Raw genomic sequence first — 16,720 nt, 5'->3', positions numbered from 1 at the left:
TATGAGGCGAACAGCACGCTGGGGAGGACAGGGGCAGACAACGCCTTTACAAAAAGGAGGACAGTGAGATATCGCAGCACTCTTTGCAACAATGATTTTCACCCTGAGTGGAAACAGTATGTCCTCTCTGAAGGTGTAATCAAGTGCAAGTTCACTACTGAGCACACTATCGTAAAATTCGTGTGACCACCCTGGACTTACCTTGGCTGGAACAGAAACCTCAAACTGACAGCTAAATTGCAGGCAGATGTACATTTTTCAGGAGTAAAACCATGAGGGATGACACAAAGGGCAAATCACTCATATGGTATCACATCCGTAAGAGTAAGAAGCTTAAGAAATCCAGGAGGTACAGCACAAGGGAAAATGATTTTTAGAAACAGGCTGAAGTTATTATTAAGCTCTCAGCCTCATTTTTTCGAATGCATGTGTGTACTTCAGGCTAGTAGGAAAATGACTTTATTGATAGAAGCCCCCAAGTGCACTTACACTGGCATATGTTCACATACAGAACTGAAGCAATTTGGGAAGACCTAGAGGGAAAAGTCAATTGTAACAATTCTGACAATAAAAGAAGCTTGAATGAAAGGACTAATTTGTAAACCATCTGTCACATGGAATCATATTGCCGCACTGCCTGTACTTTTTTATGCTGTTTTTCCGTTATGTGACCCTATTTTTGGAAATGCTGATTGCACATCTCGCCCCTCTCACCAGGGCAATCTTTGGAGTCCTGCAGGAGCGCTGAAGTGAGGCTAATGCAATCCTCCGATAATGCTCACACACCGCCAACAGCTATTCTATTGAACTACAAGACCCACACTGTGCCATAGTGAAGCAGGCAGGCAAACTGGAGGATATGCCCTATTCGACTGACAGTATTGGAGTAACTTGCCTGATGAACTGCAGGGTTCCTGGGAGCCGTGAGATAAGCAAGCCCAGGCTGACATACCCACACCTACCCAAATGAAGCCAGTCTGTTCTACTGCTGTGAACACCTAGTCATTGAAGGCTGATGACACAATGATAAAGGCTGGCATCAACCCCGGGCCATAGAGCTCAGCCTGCACTTGTGACAAGCGCATTTCTAACTGAGCCACTTGGGAGCCCCATCAGTATGTTCAATGAAGGACACACTACAATTAGAAGTTAGCTAGTAGTAGTACTAAGTCATTTTGGAGTCCAACCACTACCTTTCCCAAGCAAACAATGGTTGTTGTTCACATATGCCATACAGTTTGAGGAAAGAGACGAAGTGAAATTTGTTTTGAGGCAAAAGTGCATACATAAACTCACTCCTGGAGGTTGTCAGGTTAAATGAGCACAGTGAAATGTGATGGTTACTGGCTGCTAAATAGGACCAAACAAAAACTTATGAAGAGAATGTGTTGTGATAGCAAATGCCTCAAAGGGAAAACCTGTAGTCTGGACAAAAAAAACTGATTTGGTGGTTATAAATAATGACAAATGTCCCTGTGGATTTGTACAGAACACTGTGTAAAATATTCATGGAGTACACAAGAGTATAACATTCCAGGGAATTATTCTCTACAACAACATTCTGTGCAGATGTATTCCACAGTAAAGTGTGGTTTTATACTCAGCATACTGAATTGCATATTTTAAGTTCACAGTCATCTGGGCTGTCCCATTTGCTCTGAGAAGTGCAATACTTCTGCACAGCATTGCTCTAATTTGTTTGTTTGTAGGTAAAAATATGCATGATTATGATTATCAACAATAACTGTCTGGGCAGAATCAGACTCAGGCATATGAATCCATGTGCATGTTTGGCTCTAGTAGGGTCTGGACTGCAGTCATCGGGCTGGGGTTGGGTTTAAATTTCAAACTTCAATGTGAGGGTACTCTTACCTATATAATATGGGCTGGGTGTTTAGTAGACTCTGACTTCAGTCAGACAGAGTTGTTCCACAGCAACCCATGACATCTTTTGGAATGAAACGACATCCAACAGGAAACCACTGATCAAATTCAAACAGAGGAGACATTCTTTTCCCATTTATTAAGGCTTCTTCCTCATTATGTGCTAAATCAGATTTCTATACCAAAAAGCCCTTTCAGTTAAGGACTTCAGACGGTGTTCTTCTCAAATTTTACAAAGAGCACCCTTCCGTGCGAAACGCAACCAGACAAAATGAAGACATAATGTTCAGGAAATATGCTGAAAGGCTTGCCGGAGGTAGAACTGACGGTCAAGTTCCCAGAAAAGGAAATCTTACCAAGAGCAATGAAAAGATTTTGTGCAGTGCTTCAGCCAACAGGAAGCCAAGGGAGCACTAACGACAGGGCAGCAGCTCATTACTGGGAGAGTGCTTCTTCATCAGGGGGCCATTGATGCCTTTACCCCGCTTTAAAGGGTGATTCAGCTGCACTAATACCCTGTCTCCATCATCATGCCGTGGCACACTCAACCTATTTAAAGAGGAATCTCTGTTCAGTATGACATACACCTCCACCACGGAACCTTGGACTGGGGGTCAAGGAGTGGTTCCTGCTTAGCTAGCAGAACGTCTGTCTAATGTGCATCACCAAACAGGAGACTTACAAGGCTTGAGAAGACACTGCTGCTTCTGCAGATAAATGCAGGGACTGCCACAGCACTGCACTGGAAACTGGAGATGATTTCTGCAGTAAGGCCATTTTTGTCTGGTGACTAGTACACCGTAGATACATGTCAACTGTTCCGGACAGGAAAATGCAGAAAATTGATTGTGGAGAAGGGGACATGAACCCCCCCCCCATTTCAGACAAGCTAAGTATCACAAAAGTGTGAATGCAAGCTTGGTTTCATTTGTGAAGTGAAGTGCATCAGACGACTGCATCATAGTTACTGTGGAGTACGCACTTCACTATCTCTGTCCACCATCTCTGTGCCAGTGAAACAGTACCAGAAAAGGTAAAGGACCATGGCACATTCCTTCTGAGAACACAAACGTGAAACCACATGTGAACCAAGACTTTCTCTGAATTCCATGGCATTTTAACCCCTTTTCACTACAGAGCTGGGACCGCATTGCCTTGCTTAGTTCTGATCCCGTGCGTTACAGTTCTGCTTGTCAGTAATGCAGCGGAAAGGCACCCATGCTGTAACACAGACCAGCCCCAGCCATCACCGAGTTGTGATTAATGGAGTCTCTAGGATTACGCGGTGACAGAGGGGGGAGAAGGCCAAGAAAATGATCTGAAATTATTCCTGAAGACTGAATTAATGGAAATACCAGGTGCAGGGAATCAACTAAAAAAAAAACCACAATATACCCAAACTGTCTGTTCACAAGACTGCGTCTGTGGTGGGCAAAACTGTACACTCTTTATAAGCTTTGCAGAAGTTCACATGATGCTGTCTGTCAGGACACGAGTGATGAAGGGTCACAGCAATACAGTAATAATGTATGAGTAACTTGAGTATGTCTCAAGAATTTTTGCAATGAACTGAGGTCCGTCTAGAAAGAACAGGGTAGAACCAAATTGGTAACAGTCCCCAGAATCTGAAGAGGATGTTCTGGATTAGTCAGTAGAGGGTCTAATCACAACCATAGACAGCTTCATTGCAAATTCTGCATTCAAAATATGTTTCTCATGAAATTCAACTGCCGTCATTATGCCTGCTTCCTTTATGCCCCAAGGGCAAGTAAATAGCTTGCATTGTTGACAGCATGGATAAACTAAACAATCTAAACAACCCCTTTAAAGGAAACCTAAAGAATCTTCTGCTGCTGATTACTGGCATGCTCTTCCATTTAATCTGAAATTAACATTTTATAAATACCAGATCCTAACAAACGCGACTCCTTTAAAGATCAAAAGGGAGCCAGGGAGTTATCAGATGTCAGTAGGGATAATATCTGAGAGGATGAAAACCAGGCTGATCTCAAAGTTTTTCTCAGATCCCAATCAGGAACAAGGATAACACAGCTGTGAAAATAAACACTGTTTAACGGACAGACAACAAAGCAAAATCGCTTCTACAGTCACACGACTAAAAAACAAACTAACGCCATTGCTGTTTGCGCACTGAGTGTTTATTCTGGATTATGTGTGCTCTTAAACTGCTTGTATTAACTTCTTACTCCCATCCACACTCCAGTGTGTGACATAAACCGCCCTTCCCAATGGAATGAATGTAACAAAAAGAAAGCAGGACCAGGCCTTACCGACATGCACAAACCCAGGCTGCCTTATTAATCACCCACCATCAGAACACTGAGTAAATATTTAATACCTGGGCCCACGTGGCACTTCTCACAGAAATTAAAGTGAGGGATTGTTTTGGATCTGATGGCAGTTTATAATCCATATTCATCTGAGGATGAAGCCTCTGAAGTACGTGTGACACTGTGACCTCTTTCTTTTTACAGGGGGGTTTAAACATATTCTGATTCAAACAAATGGATGGAGCAGCAGTGTAACATAGTGGTAAGGAGCAAGACTCGTAACTAAAAGGTTGCCGGTTCGATTCCCCGCTGGGGCACTGCCGCTGTACCCTTAGGCAAAGTACTTAACCCAGAATTGCCTCAGTAAATATCCAGCGGTATAAATGGATAACATCTAAAAACTGTAACCTATGTAAGTCACTCTGGATAAGAGCATCAGCTAAATGCCGGTAATGCAACGTAATGGATAGATTCAATCACATCTCAGGTTTCAAGACACATCAAGCCTGTTTATGTTTATGCTGATCTGAAACCTAAATGCAGCTTACAGCTAAATATTATGAAAAACACATTAAACAGCACACAAACGAGAGATGTCCCTCTCTAGCCATATCTCAGCACTTCAAGGCCTTCTTTTCGGTTGTTACAGCATTAATGAGAGGCGCTGCCACAAAGATCTGCAGAATGTTATACACTCCAATGTCCCCTGCCTCTGCCCGTTATGTTGGTCAAGTCTGACTCAGTCCTCCGTACAGTGTGCCATGTGTGCATCCATCATGCCGATGAAGTTTGACCGGTAGAGCACCAAGCTAATTTGTGGAAACCGGACAGATAGCCAAAACATTAGGACAAATCAGCATTTCGGGTTCAGTGGGGATGTACATATTAACCAAACTCTCCAGACAGGCCCTCCCACCAAGAGCGAGCAGAAAGCATGACCTCACTGCAAATACTTCTACTTTTGGGATTTGGCAGCAGAGAGACAGCATTTAACCCCCAGTGGTAATATTTGTCTTGATATGAGCTGTCTTAGCATACATTGGACCTAAACTAAAACCTAAGAGATGAGGTCACATATGTGTTGATAAAATGGTGGTGGAGGGAGGAAACCATAAGAGAGACCACAGATATGAGATGGAAGGTTTTGAGTGTCAGCACCCTTTGGGACATATTCCATGCCCATGGGATCCCCGGGCCTCCCTAAAACAAAGTCTGCAGGTAATTCCTGAAAAAGAGTATGAACCTCAACTGGAAAAGGATTACAACCTTCTTTGAAAGAAGGGTAATGTTTGCTGTATACAGTGTACATATAACAATGATCAGAGACTGTGGTGGAATTTAAAACGTTTAAATCTTCCAGTTCTCGTCATTAAAACCCCTTTTCTGTGCGAGGCCCATTGACCTGTGTGCACTTTATCCAGAAAATTTGATATCTTAGCTCAGAGTCATAAAACATTGGCTAGCGTTGCAAATCTTTGATACATAGGTGTAGATACACAGTGCAAGTGTAAACCGGGTCAGTCGATTCTGCATTTTTTTCCCTATGTATCTTGACAAACAGCTACCTGGTTGTTTTAAACATTGCTAGCACAGTGCGCATCACACACTTTGCAAGCAAACTATCTATGTCAGCTTGAAACCAAGTCGCTGTCTGGAAATGAATGAAATAAACGTAATAACCTACACAGATCAATAATAATATGAAACAGCTAGTACAGCACCGTAGACTGACTTTATGCTAGTTTCGGACATTCATTTATTACGGTCACGCTTATCTTCCTTAAAAAGAGACGCATAGAAAATCCATGCAATGGCTGCCTTGCCAAATAGTTTTGATGGCTTAAAAGCTACCGTCAGGTAAAGTATCTTTGGATTGGTGAGCTATCTGGGCATCAAAGTTTCCAAAAGTGAAATTATGGCCGGATTAGCTAATTAGGACTAGCTCTTCCGTATCACACTTTTGAAAACCACAGTATTACCTACTTAACCTGGCATTGCGTTCGTGTCACACTGTAATTCCCCACAAGACGTAACTCTGAAATTGCAGTTTCTGAAACTCTGCAAAGGACCTCTCCAACACACAGCCAGATAACTCGTCCACTGGGTGTTCACAGCGCTGGCGAGCAGATAGATGCGATTTCCAATCTGGTTTACTAGAGCATTTGGTCCCGCACCGGTCGAATCTGAAACCGTAAACGGTGTCCACCACTACAGACTTCCTCGTAAACATGTCAGCTAGGCAACGCTAGCTAGCTATGCAGTTAGCTAGCTCGCTCGCTTCTTACCTTGCGCGCAGAGTATGCCGATAGTTTGCACGGCAGCCGCCGACAGAAGCGCAAGCCTTTTGCTGTTGTTTCGGGCCATCAAGTTTCTGTTGCTCTCCCGCCGCTGTAGTTTCGCCCGTGGTGATAGCTCCATGGTGGTATTTTAACCAAGTCGTATCAACTATTAAAAGGGCGAGACCGGGCACAGGGACCTGGTAAAACAGGGAGCGAATGAAAGAAGGAAAAGAACTATGCGCGTCAACCTCGAAGTAGCGCACTCAAGAAAAACTGAAATGTTCTTCTGTGTTGGGTTTTAAAGACCAACAAATTATGCACCTTCGTCCTTTGATAGAAAAAAAATGCCGGTTTGCGTAGGAATCTTGCGACTCAAAGTTAATAAAAATAAATGGGAAATAAGTTCTTTTCCATCCCCAGTTTGCCAAGAAACATATACCGTGATGTGAAATGGTGACAATAATAGTTCCAGTGTTGTGCGAATTCCTCCTCCTTCCACTTTGAAACCCCCTTCCCCAAACAGACCCTGCCGACCAGCTCAGTCCCACAAACCACCGCACGAGTTTCACACACCGATCCCTCGCTCCCTGCCTTTTTTCCTCCCTCCCTCCTCCCCGCGTTGCTCACTCACGCACTCCTGAGCGGAGCCGCTTCCGGTTTTCAGGACAACCTGTGGGGAAAAAAAGAAGGGTCGATGCTGCCACACTCCGGCAATTAAAGGAGCAAAATTGAACGAAATACTGTATGCATTTTACAGTATTCGTTTTCTGGATTAAATTAGGATTTTAAAGGATTTTTTTTAACTCGACATCCATCGTTTTGCCGAATAATGTTACCCAATTTGCAAACAAAATGTAACAAATTATATTAAAATACTAATTTGAGGATGTCCTCTTCTGTGAGAAGAATAGGCTATGTGATCTTAAATACCCACAAATAAACATTTTCAAATGCTAACAGTTCGCGGTGTATTTACACTTTTTTGATTGGGGTCTGTTGTTTTTCCAAATATTTTCACAGCCGTTGATATTGGGAGCAAGCTGTCCTCTGTTTTGGCCCAAACCGAAAACTCTTGATTTAACACAATTGTTAACACAAAGAAAGATACTGTGCGTAGCAGTTTTTTTTAAACAAACAAACAAACCTCATTTTAACATCGTAGTGATTTGGTGCTGCTAATAAGTATGCTACTTTTGATACAGCGCTGTGAAATTTTTGTTCTGTTATGTTCGTTTCTTTTTTCTTGAAGACATTGCGTCAGGTCCGAGCAGTCTATCGGATAGTAACGCATCGCCACAGGCTCGCAGTGAATCGGGGACAGAAGAGTTGCGGTCAGCGTCAGCTGACAGCGCAATTCCACATACAGACTGGGGACGTAAGAAGGATCGGACTACGAGGTGCGATATAAAGGTGGTGATAGACTGTGTCTGTCCTCTGCCCAGTCTTAAGTACTATGTGATAATGAGGGCTATGACCTTTCTGTAACCTTGATTTTCACCATGTTCTTTGATGATTGTCCACCAGCCACCTCTGTACTCATCGTAGATGAATTAGCTAAGTACTAATTAAGCAATTCCACCATGTGAATAATTAGTGGTTTAATAACGAGACTAATGATTTGATGTACTCCACAGCTGTGTTCTTTCATGAAGAAAAAAGCCTGTGACAGACACAGCGGAGCGGAGAGAGGGTCCTCTTATTAAATGGAATCGATTGGAGAGAATACATGTGTAATTGGTCTTTTTTGTCTAACAGAACCATTCCATTCAATTTAAGCGGGTGCAGCGACATCTTCACAGCATACTCTATTCTTTTTTATGACGGATTTCTTAATAGTGGTCCAGATACGATTTTATCACTTTATGCAGTTTAGGGTGCAGTCTGGACGAATTACACGAATTGAATTATGTTATCGCCAAGATTCTGTGTTTTCTGTGCCAAAGGCTTAATAATAATAACCTTATTACACAATGGTGAATGCAAGACAACTTTCTGTCTATAGAGTGAGAGCAATTAAAGAGAAGGCTAGTATTCATATTCCTGGGTGTATGGTTTTATTTCGAATGGTGACAGAACTCGGGAAATGACTCCTAATTAGTATTTAAATGTATTTTTTTCCTTTTCTAGGTTTCACTGGGTCAATGGCTAAGGCATAGGCTTCTCAACAGCTCTGATCCACACTCCAGTTCAGCAGGTGTCAGTGTACTTAAAGTGGGTGAACACGCTACCTATAAACAGAAGACCAGCTTTGATCTGTTTAGAGTAGACCCTTGCTTCCTCACACAGCGCAGACAACCTAAGAATGGACGAATTTTGGGGAAATGGAAGAGTGATATCAAGCGTGCACAACGAACAGTAGCCATAAAGATTACTTTTCAAATATCGTAATAATTTACCCCAACAGGGTACGTTTTTTGAAATCTAATTTAAGTAATCGGGTTGATGTCATCAAAAACAAATAAGTTCAATTTTCTTTGCATCCTGGTGGCCTTCCTCGGACAAAGGGGTATGCAAGATAAAACACAAAAACACAAGAGAAGAGAATGACCGCACTTATATTTAATCTTGTTTTACTAAAAATCAAGGTCTCACACGTTCCCCTCATGCCCAATTATCTGCAGCTCTTTGACTTGATCAATTTGCGGATATAACGCTGTCTCTTGCAGCTTGGCTCGCCGCGTGAAAACCACGCACAGGGAATCCGTTTGGTCTGGACCAGCTGGCATCTTCAAGTCGATTAAGCTCAGTCACTGAGCCAGTTTTCCCAAGACGGACGCTGAGCTTGGTTTGATTTAAAACAGTCTGATGGCGTGAAGAAGCCCGCTCGGAAGGACAGCGCCCCTGGGGAAAGGACAGGCAGGCAATGCTTTTTTTTGGAGCGGCACTGTAGGGTGTGGTGGCCACATGGGGGTGCTGTCTCTCTTGAAGAACGGCGCGGGCTCAGCTAGATGATAGATATGCTGTTGAATAGTTATTTGAAGATGTTGCCAGCTCTGCTGTTATTACTGACCTCCATTAATCCACGTTCCATGGCAGAATTCGCACATAATTAAAATAGTCAAGATCTACCTTCGCCCAACATCTTGTAGACATAATATCAGGCAGGACGAGGGTGCACACAGGCATTCTTTGGGGAGAGAGCTGGTCATAAAGGATTGGGCACAGTGGGACTGCTTCTAGTTATGCTCATTCACCAGCCACTAGTGTCTTTGATGGTTTTATTTCCTTTTCCTTAAAATGTCTCTCCAAAGCAGATCTCGTACCATGCAGAGTTGCGCTGTGCTCTGTGTACTGCCCACTGATGAATGCCGTCTTTCACGATTCATCCACCAGTTCAGCACTCCGAGATGTCATTATCCTGCTGTTCATTGCCCAATCCGCAGAGGTCCTCGGAACAGATGAGAACCATTGTGTGGAACTGAAGGTCAGGAAACAGGCTGCAGCAAGTGTTGCATTAATTAGAGCATTTTGTCATGGTAAACAAAAACTCTGGTGTTTGTAAAGGACGTTAACAGGCATCATAGCTCTTGCCAGTCAATCTCATATCTGGCATAAGGTCATTGTAACAAATGCAAAAGCACAGCAAATTAAGTTATCACATTTAAAAAGCCAGCCTTGTGGGATACCCCTTTAAATACATAGAAAAAAGGAATCGCATCACGCAAGCACTGGGGATCTCAGTTCTGGAAATCAAAGTGAAATACTGAACAGTTAAAAGGGGGAGAGCACAGAGAAAAAATCTCGCTTTCAGACTTCCAGCAACTCACACATTCTGTCAAAACGCCTTCGCTAATGAACTCGTCCGCTGACGAATGCCGCTCGCTTCCCCTCTCGTAGCTGTCGGGGGCAGGATGAAGATGAGTGTTTCTGATGCCGGATCTGCAATCGAGTGTGACACAGCTCTGCGTGAACCCTCCCCCCCCTGTGGGGGGAATATCAGAGGATGCGCTTTTGCGAGGGCCCTGTGAAGCGAGGGCTGCCTTGTTGGCTAATGGCTCCGGGAGGGACTGAGGATCACAGGCTGAGAATCCCACCGGGCCTCCCATTACAAAGGAAGAGACCATGTGGGACCTGTCAGTGCAAAAGCCTGAGAATTAGCCCTGACCAGGTAAGGAGGACAGCTGTTCACCCTGCACATGTGGGCTCAATCATGCATAATTATATCAATGAGCCACAGTGAACCAAAATGTACCTGAGAGCAAACCCAAAAACACACACACACACACACACACACACGCAGGTGTAACCGTTCACAAAGTGAGAGCCCAGGGAGACATGTTACCATGGCAAAATCTGTACTCTGGAAGCCAAAAGCTTCAGTTAATCCCCTGGGATTCTGTTTGACAGGTTCTCCCGTGACAAGGGGGAGCTGACTGATTTTGAACGGAATTGAAGTGTGAGCTAAACTGACAAAGTTTCAGAAATGCTCTCATTCATGGTCTGAGTTACTCACAGTAGCTTGTAACCCTGACATCCAACCTGGCCTGAAGGGGTTTTATAATTGTTCAATGCTTGCCCTTTTCCCAGACAACTGATTTATTTAACAGGGATGCATTTAAATCACTTACGAAAATTCATACACAATATGGTATGACATCAAATTATTTTTTTCCCCAAGTACCTACTTTTTGGACAGTCTTTATCTTCTAACATTAATGGTGTTGACCTACCAAGTAATACTACCTATAAAGTAAATTATGCTGCAAATATGCTAATTCAATTTATTATAATCATATAATCATATTCTGATTATAAAATAGGCCTAATTTTCCAGTGTACTGTGAAAAGTAAATCATTACATTTTATCAATATGCATTTGGGTCATCCACAAGCAGAGCCCACTGAATCCTTTCATTAGAGAAATTATAGGGAACATTCACAGCATGACCTGAGAAAAACGCAATACACAGCCAAACCAAGGTTACAAAAAACCCTCAGACCTGGAATCTGCACAAACAAAACATGATGCATGCAAAGTGGTCACCTACACTGGAGTGCATCAAAGACATCTGCAATTACAATGATGAAACTGTCGATGGTCATCCAAAATGGAAACATAATCAAAATGTAAATTAAGCACCATAAAGGAAGTGGCCCAATATCTATACCAATAGCATACTTCAAAGCTCATGTTTTTATAGAGGGCCTATTTTATAAATGTATGGCAACGGAATAAAATTCAACAACTAGGTCAAATAGTAGTCCATGTCATGTGAGTGGTAGGGCTTTTATCTTACTGAATTTGCATCAGCCAATAAGCTTGTCCACTCCACTGTATTAACACCACACAGAGAGACAATGTGCAGGTCAGGAGACTGGAAATTCATCATTTATTGAGGGTAAACAATCTTACCAAGGTTTTTTTTTCCCTGTACCACAGAGGAGATCAAAACTGGACAAAGTAAAACACACTGATAGAATGCAATCACTTGGATGGCCACCATGGTTACTGTACCCAACACCTGAGGAGCAGAGAGTTCAAACTGGAAAACAATGGCTCTGTTTGCCCATCGATACTGAACATAAACACTGGCCCTATCCAGTTTCCTCCTTGATTAACGCTTCCTATGAACATGAAAGAACTTGCACTGAACTCAAAATTATTCGATTGGAAGGAACAATCAACGGAAATTTGATTTATCAGACAATGGGCATCAGACACCTAGGAGCCATCACAGAACGGCAGCACATTTCAGTGGCAATAGGGAGAGGCACTGGCACATTGACATTCAAAGCTCACATCTGCACCGTTCTCAGAGGTACAATAAAAACATGATTAAAAAGAGAATGCAGTTCTGTGTCCTCTCCTCCATTTGTTTTACCTTGTTAGAGCTGTGCAAAAATAACATTCAAACATAGCAAGCTGTACATTTCTACATTCATGGTTCCAGTTTTAGGTATGCAACAGTTTAAACTGTGTGTGTCTGTGTCCGTATGTATGTGTGTGTGTTTGTGTGTAACAGTGGATTACTATGCTACATTCCTCCTTTGTATGTCAGAGAGATGATCATGTGACACAGGGCTAGGACACAGGGCCCACATCCTTGTGCTCCCACTACTAGAAGCACCTCTGTAACACCAGCGTGTGACAGCAGTGGGCCCCCTCCCTGATCTGTCCGGATATTTGGCATCTCTTCTTCTGTTCTTTGGGTGGGAACACGGAAGCTTCCTTGAGCACAAAAGTAGGGCCGTGGAAGGAGGTTCAGCACAGCGGAGAAAATCTCAACAACATTAATCTCATTTGCTTAAAATTCCTGGGCCACTTGCATAACTTACATTGTACATTTCATGCGTATACACATGTGAGGCCATTCAGGTTCCAGTACCTCGGTACAACATCAGCAGTCCACCTGGGAATTGAACCTGCAACCTTGAGGTCACACGCCAGTTCCCTGACCACGACACCACACTGCCATGCTCTAACAGCTGAACATACTAGAAAGACTGGGAACTGTAACACTCCAAAAGTGTTGATGGAGGCATGTAACGCGTAATCAACAGTAAATCTGACTATGCCTTTGGCTTTCGTACATCATATTAATCATGTACAATTTTTTTCCTGTCCATTAAAAAAATATTGAACTGTTTCTGAGTCTAATTTGGATATCATGAAAATGAAGCTTCTATTTGGTTCCTGGAGGTGAGTGGAGCACAGATTTCCCTAGAATGTCTGTCCTTCTGCTTTATGAGTCATAGGAGTAGAGACCCTGAGTGTGAAAAACCCAGCAACAGCAAAACACACAAGGCTGTTTTCACCTCAGACCGGCAACACCTGTGCTTCAAAATGACAGGCCACAGATCATTGGCATGCTGTGCTAAGGAGGAGAAATATTCAGATTTGATAACATTTACATATCTGTCTGCAGAGAACCACTGAAACGTGACATCACACCCCCGAAGCTGTATGCCAGTACTGTACTTCGTCTCTAAGAAGAGTGATCTGGAGCAGGTACATCTGGGCAAGGAAACTACTGAAAATGGTTGCAAATCACAAAGCTTATTCTCAGCATATTCTCATGGGAGAAAAAGAACATTGCGTTTCCTAATCACAAACATGCAATCCATTGAATAAATTATATCTAATACTGTTTGTATCATCGTTAAAACAAGGAGATAAAAGGCAAAGGAAGTAGCAAAAATGTTAAAACAAGTGTTGAGATGGCACAGGAGAGGCTATTCTACTGTGTGATAAAACTCTTATCAGAAGCAACACAACACAGCAAAAGCCCAGACAGCCCAGCTAAACGGTAAAGCTGTTCTCAATGTTGAGAAATGTACAACCACAGTTTGGGTAGGAAGCGAAGGGCAAATCACTGCAACTTAGTGAAATTACATCAAGATGTGGTGCTGAATCAATTACAATGTAAACACCCTGCCAGAAAAAGCATGCACATCTACATGTGTGAGGAGAGCAGTTATGTTAGGATCGCCAGTCCCTACAGTCATCCACGTGACCCCTGCTTGGTCTGCTGTCCCCAAAGTGTCCTTGTGGCTGCAGGGATGGGCCCTTTCCTGTGCATGAACAGGCCATCTGTGAATGCCACACAAATGAGCCGTCCGAGGGCCACGTTCCTGCACCGCTCGCCTCTCCTGCAGCTCCGTCCTGACTGGCTGAGAGAGCGTTTCACCACAGTCCACTGCCCGCGCAGCCCCATGCAGTTCAGCAGAGGACATACCCCACTTCCACTGTGCGCTCAGAGAGCAGCGGCAGAGAGACTGAAGCACGAGGAATCAGCGGCTGAGATGTGATGCTGACGATGCTGGGGTGTATGGGGGTGTATCTCGGGGCAGTGGCTCTGTGAGCTGAGCTGGAGGTAAAAAGAAAAGTGGGAGCGCACTGGATGATGTCGCTGGGGCAGGGGGTAAGGGGCGGGGCTGAGGGTGCGGGTTAAACTGAGCATGCTCAGTTCCCGCTGTACAGGTCTACCGTGCTGGAACTCAGGCCGCGGGTCTCCCTCAGACTCCCTCCACCAGGACCCTGCAGAGGGAAGAGGGGGCAGACAGGGAGGGTCATCGACAGCCTGGGAAGTGAGACAGTCCCCCCCTCAAGGGATAAACACTGACTGGCCTCTTTGCTCCACAGTCATGACCCAAGCGCATGACCTGCTCCAGCACAGCCAGCCCCCTGTCTGCTTTGATTACAGCCGTTTCTGCTTATGTCAGTCTCATTGTAAAAGGATATAGAGAGCAAAATGCTTACATTCACCAATGTAGAGATTATACTGCCATCAAATGTTTGACCTGCCCTTTTTACCAGAGACAGAGGAGCAGGGTGACCCCACAGAGATAAATTCGGGGGTAGTGATGTTTCAGTAAGAAACTGTAACACTTGTAATTGTAAGAAACAAAACAAAAAAAATTCCCCCTGCACTGAATGTATAAACGTCTGAACCTATGTTTCAGAACAAGGCCCAGGTTGAAAATCCAGGCTGTGTTTCCGATTACACTTTCAAAGCCGGCCACTAGGGGCTGTCTTACCTGGAAAGATTCATCGCTGGTCTTATTCAAGTAGTTAAGAGAGGCTGCTCTCTTCATGCTGGGGAACAAAAACAAAGCCGTACTGATCAATTTCAATTAATTGAGGAGAAACAAATCCTTAGATCCTTCCTGATGAGAGTGGTGATCTGAACCACGAAAACAAAGACATGAAGAGCAAAGATGGGATGCTTTAGTTGTACCTGCTCTGCTATCAGCTAAGAGGCTTGCTAAGAAAAAATATCTTAATGTCATCAAAAGCATTAGAGTAACTTTAAGGTAGTGTGTAAAGTGAGGATTGGAATGGAAAAATTGTGGTGTAATTAGGTTGGAGGTTGGTTATTTCAGCCAATGCCACCTGTCTATTAGTCACTGAATGACGCAGGGGTTTGTTGATGTTTTCTTGATTAGATTGTAAAGACCTGCTTAAGAACAGCAGACTGTGGTTTAGTGTTCATATAAATGTATTCATAAGTGTATGAATTCATATGTATTCATTTCCTGAAAAGGACAAGCTGCAAAACACCAACGGTGGCTGTTCAGATGTGGAAAAGCACTTGAGCAGTCAGTAAATAGAGCAGAGCAGAGCATAATGCTGCTGGTGTGCTGTTTGATGGGAGGTATCCCAGGCTGCATATGAGGGTATAGTAATACCGCTGACGAGGTGTTTAGTATACCGTCTCCATATTATGGTATAGTAATGTTACTAGGAAGGTGTTTGGTATACCAGATTCCATATGAGGGTATAGTAATACTACTGAGGTGGTGTTTGGTGTATAGAAGGCTCCATATATGGGTATAGAAAATACCGCTGGTGAGGTGTTTACTATACCCTAATATGGAGACTGGTATACCAATGTTACTGGGAAGGCTCTATGTAAGGGTATAACAGTGCTGCTGTTGGTATGCTGTGGTGTCTGATATCTAAGGCTCTGTATAAGGGTATAGTAATGCTGCTGGTAACCCAGGCTCTATATGAGGGTAAAGTAATGTTGCTGGTGAAGTGTTTGGCATTCCAGGCTCTATATGAGGTTAAATAACACTGCTTGGGAGGTGTTTTGTATACCAGACTCCACACTGAGGTAAGGTGTCTGGTACCCCAGACTCCTGCTCCCACCTGGTGCTGCGGGGCTCCGGGGGCACGTTGCCCTGCAGCTTCTTCACCAGCATCTCGCTGCTGCGGCGCAGGACGTCCCGCAGCTTCCCCAGGGAGCCGCTGCGGCGTAGGGCCCCGCTGCCGTCCTGCAGACACAGCCGCGGGTCAGCGCCCTGCTCCCAGTGACCGCACGCAACCAGCCTGCTGCTGACCTCCATGCATTAAACTGAGATAATGTATGTGTACAAGCTGAGCGCTCAAAAGCAACAGCTGATTAACGAAGGTCCAAAAACCAAGCGCTAAAGCCAGCAGTGGCAATGTTTATTATGTGCCCTACCAGGATCAGCACAGCTCAGCTGACTTTGGGTGGGGTAATGCATGAGTAATGTGTTCCTATCCTGGCAATTGGCAAGCAGTGCTATAGAAATATACATAACGAATATAATGGACAACACCTCTTTACTAAGGGGTGATTTTTAGTGCATTATAAAAAAAAAGTAAAGTAGGAATGTAACATACTTAATCACAGGGCATTTCTCATTACAGGGGCAAGTGGGTAAGAGACAATGTTCCCCTCAGTTAAGTGCACAGTTGTCACCAGTTATATGTTAGACAGGCTGGACTAGCGCGTGGCAGGTGGGTGATGCAGTGTCTCTATACAGTCTGTTGCCACTGCTGCTGCCTGTATTTATCTA

General features: G+C 43.8%; 2 protein-coding genes across 4 annotated transcripts in view; both read right to left on the bottom strand.

Moving 5' to 3' along the window:
- The window catches only part of ptk7b (protein tyrosine kinase 7b), a 90,188-nt gene extending 83,186 nt beyond the window's left edge, over positions 1-7,002 (bottom strand). The window contains exon 1 of the mRNA XM_036547411.1: positions 6,461-7,002. Within this exon, the coding sequence (XP_036403304.1) occupies positions 6,461-6,593 (133 nt within the window). The 5' untranslated portion in view covers positions 6,594-7,002. The remainder of the gene's footprint in view (positions 1-6,460) is intronic.
- Positions 7,003-13,603: 6,601 nt separating this feature from the next.
- The window catches only part of klc1b (kinesin light chain 1b), a 40,292-nt gene continuing 37,175 nt past the window's right edge, over positions 13,604-16,720 (bottom strand). For all 3 annotated transcript variants that reach the window (XM_036546115.1, XM_036546114.1, XM_036546116.1), the window contains 3 exons: positions 16,047-16,171; positions 14,933-14,990; positions 13,604-14,432 (listed from right to left, as the gene is read on the bottom strand). In XM_036546115.1, the coding sequence (XP_036402008.1) occupies positions 14,358-14,432; positions 14,933-14,990; positions 16,047-16,171 (258 nt within the window). In that variant the 3' untranslated portion in view covers positions 13,604-14,357. The remainder of the gene's footprint in view (positions 14,433-14,932; positions 14,991-16,046; positions 16,172-16,720) is intronic.

The sequence above is a fragment of the Megalops cyprinoides genome, chromosome 15 (genome assembly GCF_013368585.1).
Source record: "Megalops cyprinoides isolate fMegCyp1 chromosome 15, fMegCyp1.pri, whole genome shotgun sequence".
Lineage (NCBI taxonomy): Eukaryota > Metazoa > Chordata > Actinopteri > Elopiformes > Megalopidae > Megalops > Megalops cyprinoides.
Note: the sequence above shows the minus strand (reverse complement) of the source record. Positions and strands in the feature narration are given on the sequence as shown.